Source organism: Durio zibethinus, chromosome 18 (assembly GCF_047325235.1).
Source record: "Durio zibethinus cultivar Kanyao isolate XHJ-2024 chromosome 18, ASM4732523v1, whole genome shotgun sequence".
In the NCBI taxonomy this organism is placed as follows: Eukaryota; Viridiplantae; Streptophyta; class Magnoliopsida; order Malvales; family Malvaceae; genus Durio; species Durio zibethinus.
Window position 1 is genome coordinate 9694343 of NC_143179.1, and position 20442 is coordinate 9714784.

The 20442-nt window shown below is 33.2% G+C and overlaps 3 protein-coding genes across 7 annotated transcripts; 1 reads left to right on the forward strand and 2 right to left on the reverse strand.

Annotated features, from left to right (window-relative positions):
- Positions 1-2510: 2510 nt before the first annotated feature.
- Positions 2511-6057, reverse strand: LOC111300446 (uncharacterized). The gene is made up of 5 exons (XM_022896076.2): positions 5550-6057; positions 3714-3770; positions 3474-3536; positions 3307-3375; positions 2511-3125 (listed from the first exon to the last, which is right to left on the reverse strand). Exons 1-5 carry the CDS (start codon positions 5901-5903, stop codon positions 2847-2849), a joined length of 822 nt encoding a protein of 273 aa, XP_022751811.2. The 5' UTR covers positions 5904-6057; the 3' UTR covers positions 2511-2846.
- A 2330-nt stretch (positions 6058-8387) lies between these two features.
- Positions 8388-9530, reverse strand: LOC111299394 (uncharacterized). The gene has a single exon (XM_022894569.2). The coding sequence runs from the start codon at positions 9312-9314 to the stop codon at positions 8772-8774; it is 543 nt and encodes a 180-aa protein (XP_022750304.1). The 5' UTR covers positions 9315-9530; the 3' UTR covers positions 8388-8771.
- Positions 9531-16388: 6858 nt separating this feature from the next.
- On the forward strand, positions 16389-20399 carry LOC111299396 (putative receptor-like protein kinase At1g80640). 5 transcript variants are annotated; one of them, XM_089747399.1, is made up of 11 exons: positions 16389-16495; positions 16688-17153; positions 17512-17685; positions 17814-18067; positions 18170-18302; positions 18387-18450; positions 18522-18618; positions 18756-18858; positions 19259-19377; positions 19460-19721; positions 20022-20399. In XM_089747399.1, exons 2-11 carry the CDS (start codon positions 17036-17038, stop codon positions 20081-20083), a joined length of 1386 nt encoding a protein of 461 aa, XP_089603525.1. In that variant the 5' UTR covers positions 16389-16495; positions 16688-17035; the 3' UTR covers positions 20084-20399. The 5 variants fall into 5 exon arrangements, with proteins under 5 accessions (XP_089603525.1, XP_089603528.1, XP_089603527.1 ...); XM_089747402.1 differs by lacking the exon at positions 16688-17153 and having other exon boundaries at positions 16477-16495; positions 17412-17685; XM_089747401.1 differs by lacking the exon at positions 16389-16495 and having other exon boundaries at positions 16498-17153; positions 19460-19549.
- The last annotated feature ends 43 nt before the right edge of the window (positions 20400-20442 follow it).

Sequence of the window (20442 nt, forward strand, 5' to 3'; positions counted from 1 at the left end):
AGTCACTTTTCCAGGTTCATTTTCAAGCACAGTCATGTTTCCTTCTTCCCCAAATGGCCATCGGATTCAGGCAACAACCCCACTCATCCATCAGTCTGTTGCCTCCATTTGGCAAAACAAGTAGGATAAACCTTTCGAAGGAAGACAATAAATAATCTGAATCTAAGGAATTTCTTCAACAACAAATAATTTTGTTTAATGAGGGGGCAGAACTTCACTCTGCCACCACAGTTCTCTCTGCATGATTTATTTGTCAGGAAAAAACAATAAACAGTGAGAATAATGGAGATTAAGGTCACGAGAATTCTTCTTCATTCTCATTGCTAGCTACATATATTCCTGACATCGGAAAACAGTGAAGCTAGGTGGAAATCAAGAATGATGAAGGCTAGTCTATTCAAACAATTAGCACAATGCCATTCACATTTATAAGTTCTAATGACTGGTAACATCTTGTCCAATATGAACAGATTCACGTGGTCATAGGCATACTCATTTTGCAGGCATCAGAAATTTGTATTGTCAATAGAAAAAGATAGATAGTGATCGAATGCCATGACTTTCTCTTACTATCCTTCTCGGATTTTCTATTAAATCTATAGCCTTTAATTTGAATGTCCCAAAGGAAAGGAGGAGAAATGTTAACCATTACAATTTCAGATTTGAGATTCTTCCTACTTCTATACAATTTTAGATACTAAAAAAAAAAGGTTTAACCCAATTAAGGCTTTGAGATTTGGGTTTCGGATTGCCATACTTAATAAGTCCATTATTTTTATTTTTGATGATTTAATAAACAGGGAATCAGATCAACATATATAAAGAAATGGAAACATCAAACATACTTCACAACACAAATGCATAAAAATGAATCAGAAACATCCAAAATGGATAGATTTACAAGCATTAAATCCTTACTTTATGCGGTAACTGACTAACTGGATTATTTTGAGAAGCAGAGTCAGCCTTGAAAGAGAGAGGAGCATTTTTGGTGGAGGAGAAGAGAACGGTGGTTTCGAAATCAATCAAGGACGTGTAACCAATGACTCGCGTCTCTGCCTCAAGATGATAGCATCTCTGTCCACTTTGTGGAGCACACTTGATGTACTGTAAGTTATAACCATGAAGGGGAAAAATTCATCCCGCGGTCCCATTGACACGCACATTAAAAGGAGGTCCCCGGCAGAAAATAGGGTCATCAGGCAATTCGCTTTTCGCTCTATCTCTTAAAACTTCGTTAGCAGCATCATTGATTACAGTACAGCAGCAGCAACCATCATGTACTCACAAGGGACAAGAAAAAAACAAAGAAAAACAATGTTTGCTCTCTTGAAATGGAGGAACCTCCATGGTGGTTCCACTTAGAATACCTGATAACAAATTATGCCAAAACATAATCAAACCCGAATCCTTTTGACACAGGCATTGTGGCAGAGATTAAGAGCGATAATGATCAACTTGCAGTTGATGCTATATGCGTTCTCAGCCCGGTTGAGTTGGTTTTGTACCGCTGTTTCGAACATGTTGAAGAAAAATTGAAGCATTCAACATGATATCGATCCAGCATACTTGATATCTGTTGCTCAAGCCATTTATTGAGCAAAATCCTAACAACAACAACAGGCATTGAGGAATACCTGTTGCTTGGAGTTTTTAAGGTTAGGTAGAAGTAGCCAAGGCCAAAATCATTTTTCAATCTAGTTTATATTAAAATTTTCGTATGGGTTTTTTCCGCTTAAGTAATTTTTTGTTTTTTTTGGTGCTTTCAGTGCTGATGCAAATTGGATAAAAATGGTTCATCCAAAAGATTGATTCCTCATCAGTCATCACTGGCCAGTAATATACCTGTCTCTTTGAGTAGTTACTGGGGATGGTAGGATGGTACATCTCTTTGTCATGAAATGTTGAGTTTGTTAGGACTGATCAATCAATCAAATCTGTCTGATTGTTTTTTTTCCTCTAAATCAAGTTCTTTAGGTAGATACCTATTGTTTCCAACTTCCCCTTGCCCTGATGAATATATTAACAAAATTCACGAGTATTTTAAATTTCAATAATTTTGCTTTGCACATTTAACTGCTATCTTTTCCACATTCATCTATGAGAATTTAAGAAATTGATATTGATAATCAAAATGATAATCAACTATTGCATTATTCATCCAGCAGTGTTCTAACTCGAAATTAGGCAGTTGAGTGTGCAGAGATTGCTATGACACAACTTTTTCAACATACTACTGCTGCTATTTAACTAGTCAAAGGAAACACGCCGGACAAATGCTACTACTTAGTAACAAAGGTAAAGATCATGTTACTGGTCTAATTGGCGAAAATTTGGTTCATTTAAGAGATTTCACTAGTAAAGAATATAATGAAATAGTACCATCAAGGATTCTGGAAAGTCATTTCTGAAATTCCTCCCCCGAGAAAAAGGAACAATTGCAAAAGGGGCACAGAAAACAGAGTTTGTAAGAACAAAATTGTGAAATTAGTTTCAAGAGGCTTACATAGGCAAGGCTATCAGGTTATCCCTATTTCGACATAATTCCGAAACAAAGAAGTAATGAGGGTTTACCCCGACGAATTTCGGAGGAATGTAGCAACCTGCATTGTGACAAGTATATCTACCATCTACAGGCTAGGATTTCAAAACTACCTTCAAAATCTTCTCTGTTAACCGTCAGCTTCTTCTGCCTCTACCAGGGTTGGCTGCTTGGCCTGAGTTTCAGTGTAGTTTACATTAGCAAATAAAATAGCTCCTTGGCCAGTGTCACTGTTTTCTAGTAAGTCCCTTCCACTTTCTCACACCCATTGGCTGCAAGAAGGGAAAGAAGTCTACTCATCTTTTCAGCTAGTCCCATATAAAATCTCAGTGACAGAATCATCTTCAGCAGGCATCATATTTAGATCAGGCAGTAAGAAAAAAGTCTCCTCGCCAGAAATTGCCTTGCCATCATCGCAAGAATCTGACAGTGGTTTCCGATCATCAATGGCGTGCAATGGCAATGTTGAAGGAATGTAGTCAAGAGAAGAGGGTACTCTCTGATTGGGTTGACAAGAAGGAACTTTCTCGGGTTCATCAGCAAATAAACCCGGGTTCTTTGCAGTGTGCAAGTTCAAATCAAGCTGCAATACAAGTTTACATCAAAAAAGAGCGCAACAGAAGAATATTTCTCAACAAGAAACATGGTATTCTATGATTAATAGTATTGTTTTTGGCCAATTATGTGAGTCAAATTCGTAAGATATTGATTAACGAATTGCCAAATCAGTATGGTAAAGTAATTGATGAAACATTTCGGCTAACCTTAATTCTTTTCAAGTTCTCATTCCTGGCCCTATGTTCGTTACAAGCGGCATGCATCGATGCTATCTCCTGTTCAATGAATAGATGAAGATGACTGTTAGATTAACTGACTGCATTCAAGACCACAAGATGAGTTGACACCACGAAGAAGAAACCTCAAAACATACCTTCTTCAAGTAAATCATTTCCTTCAAAAGCTTATTTTCCTCCTCCTTAAGTTCAGCAAATGTCTGAAAAATGACAACAAATTCTTCTGAATTAATACCGGATGAGAAAGTCCATTGAAAAAGCATAGAATATAGTAAATCCTGGAATCAAATCCCAGCAATCCATGAATCATCATCAGACTTTTCTTAGAACCTTTTTTCCCAGGAAAATCATGCACCATAAAGATGAATTAAATTTACCTTCTTTCTTCTTGATCTCTTGGTTGTTGTGCTAGTGGTTTCATTAGCAGCAGTGCCCTGCAACATCCATCAACCAATCATCATAAATCAAGCCCAAGGCAAGAACTAACAAAACATTTTTGAAGATTTAAAAAAGAAATGCAATTAGATATGTGGGAATGAGATGATGAAAAAAAAAAAGAGTAAAAATCCAATGTGGATAAACACTAGAGTAAAGTTTAAAAAAAGTTAGGGTCCCATCTCAAAACTCAAAACATGGATGCATTTGACATTATCCAAATTGCCATAAAATTAACAGACGCTGACTCACAGGTCACTTTTACAACTCCTGCAGTAACAATTAACCAACCCTTTCTTACATTATATTAAAACAAAAAAAAAGAAAAATCAGATGGCTTTCTCAAAGTCACAACGAGACACGTGCAACCTCTGAAAGCGCTTCCTTGCAGGACGGCTGGCGGACACAGAGTGGTGAAGGGGCTTAGAATTGAATGAATATTGACAAAAGCCGCCCCTTCTCACACAAGTGAACCAGTAGTAACACGCCACGTCACATTAACTTTAAGACCTTCCCTCATATTCCTACCTCTACCTCACGTGAGGTCTACCACATGACCCTTTCTGACATGGCCGGCAGATACTGGGTGTCAAGCTGTATAACCTAAGCTTTCCCGAGACCTAATAAAAATCTCACTTCCAAAAATTTCCAAGTTTTTCACCACTATTTCTTTGACGGCCCATGATCCATCCTATCCCCCAATCACAAATGTTGGACATCTGTGGGACCCAGAGGCTAAAGACATCCCAATCTCGGAAAGAGTAGATAAATACTCAGTTACAGATAGTGATGATGGGGATGGAAGACCCACCAAATTACATTGCACCCGCGTCACACCTGATAATCTCTATCTCTTCATAAACCAAGTAAAAACCTAACGAAAGGGAACATGAAATTATTGTCATCCATCCCTCCATCCGCCGCTAACAACATTACAACAAACCCAAAACGCAGACCTACGCTCCTTTTTCAGTGGACCCCACCTATCAAATACGTTTTATTGTGGCCAAAATGCACTCCGTCAGGATCCTCTACGGTGAAGTTTCCTGGCTCTTACAGTGGGAGGATGGGCCCAGCGAATACTTTTTCTCCTGACCAATTGTCCTGTACTGGAAAGCGTTCTGGTATTGTTTGGAAGGGGCGATTTAGCAAGTCTAAGAAGGACCAACAGAAGAATGACAGGTGACCGGAAAAGAAGCGAGAAGAAAACGTGAAGCAGTTCCATTCTGGCTATAGTGTGCTGACCTCAAATGATAATGTAAAATCCATAAACACACAAGGGTATTTTAGTCAGAACATTAAAAAGATGACACTGCCTGTCTAATGTTTTATTATTATCCTGTTAAACCGATGATCGGAGACATCGAACCCAAAGTTTTCAGTTTGAAGATGACGAGAAACGTAAAAATGGGTAGATTCATTTGATTACAGTCAGGTCTTGAAAGGGTAGTTTCGTCAGCTGCAAAAGGAGAAATCCATGCAATCGAGAAAACCAAAGCATCGGTTCACATGACGCGAAAAGAAATACAAACGAGTAAATAAGGAGATGATAAGGGGCTTCAATGGTCATTTGACCTGAAAACTAGGAAGACAGGAATGTCTCGTCGACGGGACACAAACGAAAAACCAAAGAACACAAAGCTAAAGCCACCGCTTCTTCGAATCCGAAAACAATGGTTGGTGACCCGTAATTTGACATGCCACAAGGGGTTTTGTTATCTCAGAGGAACGAGAAAGAGTGCAAGAGAGAGATAGAGAGAGAGAAAATGAAAAGAAACCTTGGATCTGTAAGGCGCAGCTGGTCGAGAGCCAAGGACGTGTCTGCTGGTCTCTTCAAAGCCTTCGGCAGCGGAAGGAGAGGCGGCGGCGCCACCACCGCTCCAAGAAAGAGGAGTGGTGGGGCTACCTCTAGTGCTGACTTTAAAATCTCCATCTCTCTCAGCGTCGCACCGCATCAGCATAGGTCTAGACCTGGGCTGACGTATCCCCCATTTAAGTCCAGCCACCGCAGATTTCGGAGTAGGAGGCGCGGCCTGCCCTTGCTTTAGCCTTACTAGCAACTCCACCACCACGTTGTCGTCCGTCATCGCCGCCCGAACCCACTCATCTTTCGCCGTCATCATCATTATCATCGTCACCTCCCAATAAAAACAAAAAGAGTCCAGATGTTGATAAAGAGGTGGATATGAAGAAAAGATATATGGGTTTTGCAAGAGAAAAGATATGGGAGAGGGTTGGCGAGGAATGATAGAAATAAAAAAAAAAAAAAAAGATAAAAACGTGAAAGAAAGTGACGGAATATGGTGTAAGCAGTGTAGATATACGAGGGCGCCTTTTCTTTTCTTTTTTTTTTTTAAATAAAAATAAATAAAAGGTTTTTATTTAAATTATTACTAAATATTTTGAAAGTAGATTCCAGTTATTCGATTTGGTTTCTGGTTTTTCTCATATAAACAACACTTTCCCTCACTTTTCTCTCCGCAGTTGTTAATAAAAAGGTCACGATAGAGAAGAAAGCGATGTGTGTCTGTGGGTCTGACTCTGACCTATAATTTTCGCTTTTTTTTCTTCTTTCTGAGTTGAAAAAAAGAGAGGTGGGGTCCAAGGATGAAATATGGAACTAGCAGGTTACAATTGTTTTTGGCTTGTAGGGCTTCAGAAACTGATCACCCACGGCTGATTCATTGCCTTTTTCATTGCTTGAACATGTTTGATGATACGAGTTATTTTGCATTTACCATCTAATCAGGAAATCGATATTCTTTCTCTTTAATACTATGTAGTAATAGCAGTAGCAGTCAGTGTAAATCACTTGTATTTGATATGATTATGAAAGGGAAATTAAACCCGAAAGAAGAGCAGTTCCTCGACTCCTTAGCTTAATGATCCAAAAAACAGACCCAACCAAATCTCTTTTCTTTTTTTTTGTCTGGGAGGGGGGTTCCTTCACTGACTTTATCACTGTGGAGAAAATGGAGCTGTCAGCTGTCTATTAGCTTTAAGAAATTTGAAATGTAATTTGAATGGTGTCATGCATGCAACTTTCCCTTGCAAAAAAGAGAAGGTGATCCAATGAACTGAAATCCATCTAAAAAACCCATAAATTTAGTAGCTGAGAGTAATTCATTGGGTGTAATAAAAGGTGCAGAATCAAACTGTGCAGTTTCGGACAAGTATTGGGTGTAATATATATAGCTTCGGCCTTTGAGGATCCTTTCAATGAGAACATTACTGGACAGCAGTCCCCCTATAGTCACCCCACTTACAAATTTCCCAACTCCAGCCAAAGTTGGTGAACCTTAAATTATAGACATAGTTCAATCTATTCAGCAGTAAAGAAACCTGTTTGATTTTGCATTTTTTTGGTTTGGTATAAATCTGAACTTTCCCTGCAAATTGCATTAGGCGTATAATGGATGCTTCCTAACCACATGGACAGTGAAAATCATAGCCTAAAATTAAAATAATCATTTAAATGTTTACAGTGTTTCTTCAAACCAAGCCAAAAAGAAAAGGAACTAATGGGGTGAAAGGTATTTTGGCTTAAGCCTTTGTGCCGTGTAAAAAACTTAAATTTGGTGAAAATTTGCACTGTTATTTTGCACAAATTGCATGTACACTGGATGGCCCAGTATTTGATGGTTGATGAAGTAGGACAAGATAGCTTATTTAAGAAAATTTGATGGAACCTGCACTTGCAGCTTGTTCTCTGTGAAATTCTGGTAAGGATTAAATTCCAAGACACCAACCATTTTTATTCCCTTGACAACAAATTTGGTTTTATGTACAGCATAGATAATGAGACAATGCCCTCCTTTTTCTTTATTTAGAAAATTTCAATTCACTTTATGCTTGTTGAAAAAAAGCCTTTTTTGATATATATAACAACAAGAAAAGTTTTGTAGCGCTTTGGAGTAAGGACGCTTGCTTTGATCCATGTTATTCAGGAATGATCCATTTAGAGCTACTTTAGGGTCGAGATTAGTTGGTTTCTATGCCACTTTCGAATCCTTTGCCATGGGCCTAACAAGGAGGCTCAATGGATGTGAGTCATGAAGCCATAATGGGCTAATACAGCCCAAGCCAGACTGAGAAAGCGTTGCCTGCCCGTCGAGAAAGGCTAAGACAGACGCTGTCCCGAAATCTGCTGTAATCCAAGGCCGCCAAGCTGGGCATTATCATCTAATAGCCTGATTTTATCTCAATCTCAGTTCCTAGACATCCTTTCTTATTGTACTGGAAAGCTGAAAGTTTCTAGGATCTGGCAGATCTTTTGATCATCAATTTCCGTTGATTCATTGGTTTGGACCCTGCAGGGTGTTGACAAATGAGAGCTTCCTTTGATCCTTCGACTATGTTCTAGAAGAAACTACCGCTTCTGTGTTGTTTAATCAAAATATCATCAAGCGGTTGGAACAAACAGACAGACAATGATTGAAGAAAATCCTTGCAGTTCCATCCACTTGCAGGAATTTAAACCACAATTGTTGAACCCAACACAACCAATATGTTACTAATTCAATTCAGCCTTACCTCGATTCTACGAAAATCGAGAATTGGCAGGGTCAGAAAACAAGCTTCAAAATCATTCATCTACCAAAAACACAACACCAGGATTTCACACTTAAGAAATCACTAAAATTTACTCAGAAATCAAATAGCAACTACATCATACCCGATAAGCAAGAGGGATATATAAATCAATTACAAGATTCACAACCCAAAACATTAACATCAAATAGAGACCCAGCAATCCAACACAAGTTACCCAAAAGAAAGAGAAAGGTTGACAGTACACACCATATTAAAGCAAACAATCTAACTAAATCTAACACAACGCTAAGCTATACAGCAGAGGAACTTGATTAGGAAAATTAAACCTACTTTCGATCTTTCCCCTTGAAAAAATAAGGGATGATCGAAAATCTGAGAACCCAAACGAGAGATCAGCTAACTCCAACAACTTTTAACAGCAGCCACCATTTGATTCTTTGCTATCGCTACAAATCAAGCCTCAATATCCTTCTCAAATCAGTCGTAGCATCAACGTTCTTCACAGCAGCGCCAGTTTTCTTTGTGAAAAAGGCCGGCATCGGAACAGAACTCGGAGGTGGCGATGTTATAAAGGCAGACCCAGCATAAAACGCGGCTGGTACGACCTTGTTTCTGTTTTTGTTTGATTCAGTCAGTCGGATCTGCATCGGAACGGACCCGGGATCTGGACCCAAACGGTTAGTGGAACCCAGATCTACGTCAACGTTTTCCTTTTCGACCCTTATAGGCTTTTCCGATGCCGTTTTGTTCAGCTCTTCGCCTCGTTTGAGGATCTTTACTTCACCCATGACGAGATTTTTGGCCGGCGATTTGGAGCCGACAGTGGGACGAAAAGTAGGGGAGGTGTTCGGAGTACGCTTCTTACGGTTTGGTTGTGTACGGTTCATCCGGTTAGGGTTAGGGTTAGGGTTAGGGCAAGCGTTTTTTGGGTGTTTCATGGGATAAGGTAGCTTCAGACAATCTTCTGGTTTTAGAACTGCAACACCCATGGCAGAACAACAAAGGGCTTATAAATTAAACAGATGAAGGCAATGAACAATTAAGAGAATTAAATGCTTCAGAAATGGAAATGGAAATTGAATGCAGATTTTCCGACGAAATTTAAGAAAATAATCAAAGTACAAAAAGAAATATTTATAAATAAAATATTAAAAAAAGGGTAATGTCTTCATACTAAGAATGAGAGGAAAATATATGAAACTACTGAGTGTTAGGGAAATAAGGAAGAAGGACCTTTATAGGGGGAGCTAAAGCAAACTGATTGCGTGGCCACATGGCCTATGGCGGTTTTAAATCCACTCTCATCGTGGCGGTGTACGCCAACTTTCTGTTCTCTTTTTGTTAGGACTTTATGATTTTTAATAATAATAATAATAATTATTATTATTATTATTATATTTTTTTCAAAGATTTTTTTTAAACATTCAATTTATAGTTTATAATATTTAAATAATTTATTTTTTTAAACTCACATTTTAAAATTAAAATTAAATTAAAATTTTAATATTTATAACTTTTTCTAAGAAATATGTGCAATTTTTTATCCTCAAACTGTAATTTTTTTACAAAAATTTATTTAATTCAAAATTAATAAAAATACATTGGAATTTATTAAAACTAAGATAATTTATCTTTATTTTTTACAAAAAAATATGACAATTTATAAAAAAAGAAATTTGAAATCTCATTTTTTCAAAATAATTATATAATCAATTAAAATAAAATTTTTTAATAAAAATTACTGACTTCAACGTCGTAAGTATTTTTACTATTATAATTTCTTATTTTTTATTAATTTATTCAATTATTTAAGTAATTTAGAAAACAAATTAAAAGAGGGTAATTATTTTTCTTGAATGAAAATTATTTTAAAAAATAATTGTACATTAAAACATTTGACACGATGTAAAATTTTTTGGAATTTATGCTTGGCCGTGACCAATAAGCCGTTTATGAATTTTTTGTGGCAACAACAAAACAATTCAAGATTTTCGAGTGTATTATTCACGGAGAATAAGGCGCGTGGAAAGGAGTAGTTGGAGGAATTGCCCACCAAAACCTCGGTTACGATGAATGAGAGCGGTGTCTGACGTGGGTTCGAAGCAACCAGTGGCATAATTATCCAACGCCTTAGCATTTCATCCCTGTAATTTACTTTATTTACAAAAACGCCCAAGATTACCTATGGCTTAGGTTTTGGTTTTTGAATTTATTTGTTTCACATTGCAATTTTCAATTTTGTAAATATATACTAAAAAATGTGATACATCTTACATAATTAATTGAATTAGTTAAATATGGGCTTCTTAATATAATTAAGAATATAGGCCTTTTAAATAAAAGCTTTTCTTCATATGTAAGTAATGTTGTATTAATATCTTAATTCAGACTCGTTAAATTATAATTATAGAATTTAAGCTTCACTAAAATTAAGTTATTGAATTAATTTAGTTAATATCATTTTATGTAGTATTTTTAATTTTAAATGTAATCTTTTGATATTTTGTGTATCTCATATGTAATAAGATGTGTCATTATTTTTTAATAAAGAGAGTCTTTATACTTATCTTTTATATATAAAAAATTTGGCACATTAAATTATGTATTTTTTTAATAGTTAAAATTATCAAAATTTAAATAATAATCATTAAAATTAAAATTTTAATAATTTATCATCAGATCATATGACAAGATGACAAGTAGTATATTTTCTGTTTTTCACATAAGTTCCATTCTTCCTTGCATGGCTTACTAAAGTTCGAATTAATTTTAATTAATTTGATAATTTAAAATACGATATATAAATTTAATAAAATAAAAAAATTATATTTAATATTTTTATATTAATAAAAATTATAATATATAATTTTTATATAAAATATAATATAAATACATAAATTTTAATAATTTATATAATACAAATATATAAATTACTAAATCTAATCGCTACCACCACCTGATGATTTCAATGCCACCAGCACTCAACGACAGCAGCTGCAACTATCACGATTTAATGGGTTTTAGCTCCTACCCATCTCAAGATTAGTTTTTATTTTCGTAAATTAATGACTTGATGAGTTTTGATTTAGTTATAACAAGTAAAATGTAAAATTCTTAAATAATAAAAGCCCCAAAGGCCAAAAATGAAAGCGACTAAGCCTTTTGTTGCAAATATTAAGTAAAAAAGAATGGGAAATCGAAAAAAATATCGGGCTGACACAGTCGACAACGTTTGACGTATTTAAAAATCATAATTACATTGGTCAAGCGATACCGCTTTTAAAAGAAATCAAAGGTTGCTACAGATATCAAGGGATAATAAATAAATATATTTATTATTATTCAATTTATTTATGTTAATTTTAGATAGTTATAAATAAATAATTAATGAATTTAAGTAAAAGATTTATTATTTGTGATAAATTTAGAGTGAATATAAATAATATTTTTTAAATATTTAATATTTAAATTTATATAAATTTTAATAAATAATAATAGATATCTAAATTTATTATTTGTTTAAACATATAAAATATATAAAATGTTATACTCGTAAAAAATTTTAAATCTTAAAATATAATTTTTATTTATTATTAATTAAAAGTAAATTTAAATTCTAAATTAAATATTTATTTATTTTATATTTGAATAAAAAATTTTAATAAATAAATATTTTAAAGTATTTAAACATTTAAATAAATAGTGTATATTTAAATGAATTCAAATTTAGATAATAATTTTAAATTTAAATATATATTTAAATAAATTTATATATTATAAATATTAAATAAAGATATGAATATCTTAAAAATAATAAATATCTATTATATTTAAAAATATTCATAAATCAAATCAAATCGAATTCGAGTTTGATTCAAATTTAATATTAATATTTTATATGTTTATCTAAATTCGATTCAATTTAAAATTTTAAGTCTTAATAAATTTTCAAATTCAATTTAAATTAAAAAATAAATTTTAAATTTACTCATTAAATTTAATTTATATAATAAAAATTTTAAAAAATAATTAAATTAAATTTAATTAGATTATATTTATTTTACATAAATATAAAAATTAAAAATAAAAATTAAGTTTATATAAATGCGAATTAAGTTTAAATATATAAAATTTTTATATATGTAGTATATAACCTTCAATCAGACTCAAATTTTAAATTTTTTATTTAAAATTTGACTTAAAATTTAAATAAATTTAAAAATTATAATTAAATTTATTTAACAAATTTTAAATTTTCATCCACATTTTCTTAAAATTTAGACGAACTTAGGCGGTAAGGACATATGATCACTTATAAAGGTTACACGTGGCTCAGTCGGTATTGTAATTTCCGTGAAAATCAATGGGCATTTGTTGAACAAGAAAGGACTTTGGGATATGACTCAAGGAGGACAGCTGGAGCTAATTCATATGTACACGTTCCGAATAAGGAATGGACTGACGTAGACGTCATAAAAGGACGTGTGCTGCATGGGTCAGTTGACTTGCCTGGTCTTTGCCTATTCGATAATGAGCTAGGATGGCTGGAATTTTTACGGACCGGTCTAAGGCTTTTTACTTGGAAGCTTTCAAATAAAGCTTAAATTACTTTATGGCAATCATTGACATTTTCTTAGATGGGCCAAAGCTTTACTTTACTTTAGCCTTTTTTTTATTATTATTATTTTGAAATTAAACAAAAACAATACTGTTAATGGTCTTACGATCAAATTCAATGATTGATGCTTCGATGCAAATTCCATTTTCATTTTTATGTTTGTTAAAATTGGAGTGTTGACCCTGAAATTTTCATATTGTACATCCTCATACCTTTTGGTATTTAGGAAAATTGGACTTCAAAAGTTGGACATTGGGCTTATGCAAATGCAAAGCTTTGTGATTGTTGAGGATGCCCAACCTGCCCATCGACTTAAGGTTTAAGCCCTTTTTGCCATGGTTAAGGCTTATGCAAATGCAAAGCTTTGTGACTGCCGCTACCAATTTCGTTTTCCTACAATTTCATCCCGTTATTGTCATTTTTTCATATATATCTTCAGCTTATTCATATTGCTTCCATCTAAAAGCTATTTTGCATATCTTCGTTTCCAATAGAAATACGAAGAAGAGTTGAAGACAGATTTATGCTATCGAATGGAGTCGTCAACCTGAGACGCTCTATTTTCACGTATGACACAGCCGGGAAGCTCCTTAACATGGATGGAATGTTCGACTTGCAGCCATTGTTTCCACTTTCCAGCACAATGCAAAATTTGCTGATTAAAGAAGGTTCTTCCCCTACATATACCCAAATACTTTCTTAACAATAATAATCTTTGTAAAGTTGAACCCATTTCCCTTCGTGGCTCAGGCAGTGGAAGCACAAAGGGAAATCGATACAAATATACAAAGAAAACTGGCGTAAATCAATGCATTTCTATAAAAATCATGTGTTTTTCATCCACGTTTAATTATGCTAAACGTTGATGAAAAAATAATTGGGTTTCCATTAAAAATATGCACAAAATTTCTAACCAATTGATTGTATTTCTTGGAACTTTATAAAATTTGTATAAATTTCAACTTAATATTATATATATCCACATGATTCATTGTGCTTGATTTAATTTTCATAAAATTGTCGGCTCAACTTGTTATCTGGAATAGATCAATTTGTTCAAACTTTAATAAAGTTATTATACCATAAGAATCTTACAATCAAATGATCCAAAATTTTGAAGGTCTTTTGGCAGTTGTAGCTTTATAAAGTAGCGTTATTTAATCATCTTCATGAAGTGTTGGGTTCTATGAATGTCCTACATGTCTCTAGCCACAATGTTCTTTAGATAATTCATGATATAACCACGTGACAACTAATACAATTTAATTAGTGATAGGATTATTATTTTTTAACAAGTAAAAAAAAAATACTTACTAAAATATTACTACGGAGTTCCCTTTAATTCAATAATAAGGTACGCGACATATATCAGAATTGGACATATATTTTGAACAGAAAAAAGAGATGTGGGTTGTTTGTTTATTGGTTGATTATTTTAAAAAATAAAAACATTTATAAACTTTTAATTCTGGCATTCCAAGGAAGAAAATGTTGTTTTCTTTTTTTTTTTTTATTTATCAAAAGGATGAAAACGTTGTTGGATATGCATTTTTTCTCAATTTCAATATGAGAAAGACTGGGTATTTGATATTAATGGCGTTTAAGTAACAGAGTGAAAACCAAATTATAAAAATATTTGTTAGGAGAAAAAGTTTAGTCTATAACACATGATATCATGAATTAATTTTGTATAGGATCATGATCAGATAGAGATATCAAAAGAATAAAAATCTCTTAACCTAGTGGTTAAGAGGTTTTTGTTAAAATGTTATAATTTCATATCTAATAAATATATAATTTTTTGTAATCTTATATTTAAATTGGACTTTTCTATTTACAATCAATTGATAGTAAATTTAATACTTAATATGATATCAGAGCAAAAATTTTTTTATTATCATTTCTAAATTTGTTACGTGATAAGTTTCTTCAATCTTTACTTACATGTGATGAAAGCCTGTTAAAATTATGTAATATCACATCTAATGAATATTTAATTTTTTATAATTTTATATTTAAGTTAAGTTACAACCAATCGATTTGAAGTTAGATACTTGACAATTTTAAGGAAGATATGTAAGCAATGATTCTAATCCTGTCATTTTCTTTCTCTTTGTAAGGGTTTTGCTCTTTTATGAACCAAAAAAAAAAAAAAATTCAATTATATAGATTTATGTATTAAGAAAATGTGTTCTCGTTTCAAATATTATAATAAGTTTTTTAATAATATAAATATAAAAGCTCTTAAACTTTTTAGACAAGGTAAATACTTGATGAATTAATAAGTTACCTCATTGATTAACGTATGAAGACGGATTTAGGGTGGGGATAATTGCCCTACTAAAATTTTAAAACTTGAATATTTTTATCGGTAGAAGATCTCAAATATAAATGATTTTTATATTTTATCTTTACTAAAATTTCAAAATAACAATTAGGATTATTAGAAATAAACTCAATTTTTAATTTTTTGTTTTTTATCCCCATTAAATGTAAAAAAAAAAAAAGAAGTTAAGCATGGATCTTTTATAATATTGAAATGTATAGGAATGTATTAACAAAATAAAAAAATGTAATTAAATAAGTTAATGATTCAAAATATAAATATAAAATTTATTTTTTTAGTAATTGATTTTATTAAAATGACTTTTTAATGGGTTACAAAATATGTTATGTCACATCGTGTTTAATCTAATTTAATCGATAAATTTGTTAATCTTGTAGTATTATATATATTTAATAAATATATTTATATATATATTTAAATATTTAATTTGTTTATTCAATTATCATATTAATATTTACCTATATAAATATTAATATTTTTTCCTAACATGACAATCAAAACAAGTAAATGTGATTTTTTAAATCTATTTTTTTTATAAAAAATGATATTTTTTAATATTTTTATAAATTTTAAAAAATATTTATTATTTTATATTTTTAAAAATATTTAACATTACATTTTAATAAAAGTCATTTTAAATTACAATAATTTGTAAATAAATATTACCTAATAATTTGTCCCTATTAATCATAAATCCTGGATCCGTTCTTGTTAACGTAGACAACCCGTCTAGAATTCATTAAAAAATGTTCAAATAAAATTATCGTCAGGCAAGTTCAACCAACCTTGATTTTTGACGAAGTCATTTGGTTAGAATTTGAGAAGAATTTTGAGCACCTGGCTTTGCATTTTTTATTATTATAGATAGATGTACCAAACTTAAACGAATGAATATGAAACCCCCTAAAAATAAGAACAGCAAAGAGCAAAAAAAAAAAAAAAGTAAGGGAAAGAAAAATGAAAAAGCTAGGGGGGGGTCTGTGGGCGCACGTGTCTCACAGCTGCGGAACTATTGGTTTCTGCCTGATTTTCAAACACGCGTGAGGAAGCTGTTGTTGGTGGGTTGCATCATGTAGACAAGCTAGGAAGGAAAGGAAGGATCCTGAATCTTGACTTGAATGACTTAAGTCAAATTGATTGTACAAGGATTGGATGATAAATGAAAAGAAAACAACATGATAACATCCTTTGAACTACATTTTCAGGTATTAATTCTGAGCATATATGTTAAGGAAACATAACATTAATTTTCATTAATTTAAGCTCTTTAATAAGTGAAAGTAACCTGAAAATGAAGAATTTGCCCTTTCTATTCCGTAGAAGATTAATGATTCTTGGTTCTGTCCCTTTGCTTTTTATGAAATTTTGAACCAGTAAATATGTTCTTTGAATTACAGTCCACATGATTGTATTGTGAGCTTGCGCCCACTTCAAACGTAAGCAACTTTCCTCTGCATCCATTTGTTTGCTTTTTGCTTGTTAAGAAGAGTAAATAAAGGGCAGCACCCAAAGCTAGAAGCTACAGCCTGCAAGTCTACAGCATCCAAAAACAAATTGCCTCCCTCTTTCTTTGTCCGTTTTGAGTTGAACCCACCAATACTGAGTCTTGTTCATATATCTCTATCTTCATGTTTTCCTGAAAATTTATTACCAGTAATGGTAAAAGGTATTGTTGTTTGAAAAAGAAACAAGGATGAAGAAGCTTCTGCCTCTGCTTCTTTTCCTTGTTTCACTTGTTTCCATTCATGAAACTAGTATTATTGTTCTTGCCATGCAAAGGCCCTCTTGTTTCCTTCGTATCCCCTGTTTCGTCACCCATTTCTAGTACTATCTCTGCTTCAATGACTGCCTTCTTCTCTCCAGGTAGTACTACTTCCTCATTTTTAGTCTTTTTTTTTCTTCTGCAAGTGCCTATTGCCTTTATTTTTTACTCTGTTATTGTTAACTAGTGGACGCAAAGTGCTTGTTTTTCTCGATTGACTAGTGGCAATTCTGGTTAGACTTAAGACTCTGATCCCAGTTAATACACAATCTTTTTTATTTTTAAAATTTATTTGTAGTGATGAAGACGTTCCCCTTTTTATCTCTCGGTTTAATTCTCAATTTACTTTATTTCTTCAGATTTCTAAAAGCTGAAAGCTTTTTTCTTGGAGGAAGTTTCTTTTGTTCTGCTAAAAAAAGGTTGTACTTTTAACTCCATAAAGTGGTTAACGATCAGCAGGGATTCAACTTGAAAGTGAGGAGCACAAAGAAATGGATCCACCCAAGAAAATGTTAATATCTCTCATTCTAGCTTGCTCTTCCTTGGGTGCAATTATCTCTTCGTTGTTTTGTTTATGGATTTATTACAGGAAGAATTCAAACAAATCCACCAAAAATGATGCTAAAAGCTCAGGTATCTTCTTTTGAGCCAAAACCCACTTTAGTTTTTCTTCATAGTTCTGGAATTTTGAGAGTCGGCTTTAAAAGCTGATGTTCTTTTTTTCTCTGTTTCCGCTCCTTTTTGTGGTTTTAAATTTGAAGACGCTGAAAGAGGGACTGGTTTGGCACCATTTTTTGGTAAATTCAAGTCTATGAGGACGGCGGTTTCCAAGGAGGGTTATGCTTCGTTTATGGATTATAAGATACTTGAAAAAGCTACAAACAAGTTTCATCGAGGTAATATTTTGGGTGAGGGTGGATTTGGATGTGTTTACAAGGCTCAATTCGATGATGGTTCTTTTGCTGCTGTTAAGAAGTTGGAATGTGCAAGCCAGGATGTAGAAAAAGAATTTCAGGTATTATTTCTGCTGGAAATTTCCTTTTTAAATGTGATCAGTTCCTTTTATATGTTTTTTAGGATTTCAATTTTGATTTTGAGTTATTGTTCGGAATTGCAGAATGAGGTGGATTTGTTATGTAAATTTAAGCATCCGAATATAATTTCACTGTTGGGTTTTAGCAGTGACAATCAGACAAGGTTTATTGTGTATGAATTGATGCAAAATGATTCTTTGGAAACTCAACTACATGGTAAGAGCTTTCTCTCATAAAGATAAATTCTCTGGTAATGAAGGGTATTAATTTTGTTTCTGGAATTTTTGAATTCTATTTCAGGACCTTCTCATGGATCGTCCTTAACTTGGCATAGGCGGATAAAAATCGCTCTTGATACAGCAAGGTGAGGTTTTGTTTGATTTTACTTGTTGCTATTAGTTAATGAATATTAAATAAATCTCAATTGTTGACCAGAGGATTAGAATATCTGCATGAGCATTGCAATCCACCAGTCATCCATAGAGATCTGAAATCATCTAATATACTTTTGGATTCAGAGTTCAATGCAAAGGTAAATTATTAGACCTGCTACTTTTTCGTTAGTATCAGAAACTTTTTGTGTTTTGTATCATTGCTGCGATACATTTTTAATATCTTCTGTTAATAAATCTATTGATGCTCACTTTCTTTCATTTTGTGCGGATACAGCTTTCAGATTTTGGTCTTGCAGTATCTGATGCAGCCCAGAACAAGAACAATTTGAAGCTTTCGGGCACTTTAGGTTATGTTGCTCCAGAATACCTTTTAGATGGTATGTCGCACCATTAATTCTGATAGGTTGTTATTCATATTATTCTATAATTTCTATTGCTTTTTTAGGTGATTGGATTTGACAAAAAAGTTCTCATGGATCCTAGAGAGTTCATTTTGTTTGTACATGTTTTGATCTCAATAAATATATGCTGTCACCAGAAGGCATCTGGACTAATTACGCTATTCTCTTTTATTTTGAAGTTGCCTTCACACGAGTGTAAATGATTTAGTTGTCATCTTAAGAGAGAGAAAAGGTCCAATGTATGAATTTTATGAGATGTTCTGCAATTTTTCTGAAACCCAGGCCTGCAAATGGCACATTAGAAGCATTCTTTTCACTTTCGGTTTTTAATCTGCTCGATGAAACTGAGGCCTGCATGTGTTGTCTGTTTTTCTAGGTAAATTAACAGATAAGAGTGATGTCTATGCATTTGGTGTCGTGCTGCTGGAACTATTGTTGGGAAGAAAGCCTGTAGAAAAAGTGGCACTGGCTCAATGCCAATCTATTGTCACATGGGTACGCTTTGCTCTTCTGTTATTTCATGTAAAAAAAGATAGAATGTTTGAAAATTTAATGCCATAACATTTTATGAATGCAGGCCATGCCTCATCTTACTGACAAATCTAAGCTCCCATACATCGTGGATCCTGTGATAAGAAATACTATGGATCTGAAACACTTGTATCAGGTTGATAAGCTACTTAATGACAACCACTATAGTGCCATTACTTACTCCGTTGGCAACTTGACTTGCAAGGAGCCAATCGGTCTTTGTTTAGTGCAAGGTTCAAGGAAATATTTTCTTTTCCTTATAAAATTTGTCTACACTTTCTATCATAGAAGTCTCACTGGTAGATTAGGTAAGAATGAATGAACTGAAAACCCAATTATTCACTTTTAGAAACTGATGATTTGTTTTGCATAATTTGACTAAATTCCTTATATAAAATGAAGGTTCATGAGTATGCAACCGCTTAGAAATATTACCATTATCCATTGTTCTTGTTAGGCTTGACTATGGATGTCTTTAGTACGAACTATTGCCCACCAACCTAAGGAGGAGGAAATTGTAGTAGCATTTGGGCACTGGAAGTGCAGATTTGCTTGCCTATGCTAATTTTTGTTCTTTCTTAATTGCAAAGTGGAATTCTGATATGCAGGTTGCTGCGGTAGCTGTGCTATGCGTGCAACCCGAACCAAGCTATCGTCCATTGATAACTGATGTTCTCCACTCGCTTATCCCTCTTGTCCCCATGGAGCTTGGAGGGACTCTCAGAGTCACACAACCTGCTGCACCTTGAACCTACAGACTACCTCGAGGGCCCTGACATGTCTCAAAATCAAGATCATACTTGCGTCGCTGACAAATTGCCATGTGATTGTGGTTTTTGCATCAATTAAATCATCGATCCACATCAGTTTCATTGCCAATTATATGAAAAGGAGTATAAAATTTCTTGATTGTTCATATCATTTGTAAATTGCACTGTACTTGAGGTGCTTTACACTTGTTTAATGAGAAATCACTTTTGCTTTCATTCTCTTTTCCAAATCGGTTTAAACGAACCCAAGTTACGATTT

Bases quoted from the DNA above. Each gene is read 5' to 3' on its own strand.
- LOC111300446 (XM_022896076.2), bottom strand. From the start codon at position 5,903: ATGATAATGATGATGACGGCGAAAGATGAGTGGGTTCGGGCGGCGATG. The intron at 3,376-3,473 runs GTATGTTTTGAG...TTCATTGAACAG, and splicing joins AAATGATTTACTTGAAGAAG to GAGATAGCATCGATGCATGC. The intron at 3,126-3,306 runs GTTAGCCGAAAT...CTTGTATTGCAG, and splicing joins AGAACTTGAAAAGAATTAAG to CTTGATTTGAACTTGCACAC.
- LOC111299396 (XM_089747399.1), top strand. From the start codon at position 17,036: ATGAAACTAGTATTATTGTTCTTGCCATGCAAAGGCCCTCTTGTTTCC. The intron at 18,303-18,386 runs GTAAGAGCTTTC...ATTCTATTTCAG, and splicing joins TTTGGAAACTCAACTACATG to GACCTTCTCATGGATCGTCC. The intron at 18,859-19,258 runs GTATGTCGCACC...CTGTTTTTCTAG, and splicing joins TCCAGAATACCTTTTAGATG to GTAAATTAACAGATAAGAGT.
- LOC111299394 (XM_022894569.2), bottom strand. From the start codon at position 9,314: ATGGGTGTTGCAGTTCTAAAACCAGAAGATTGTCTGAAGCTACCTTAT.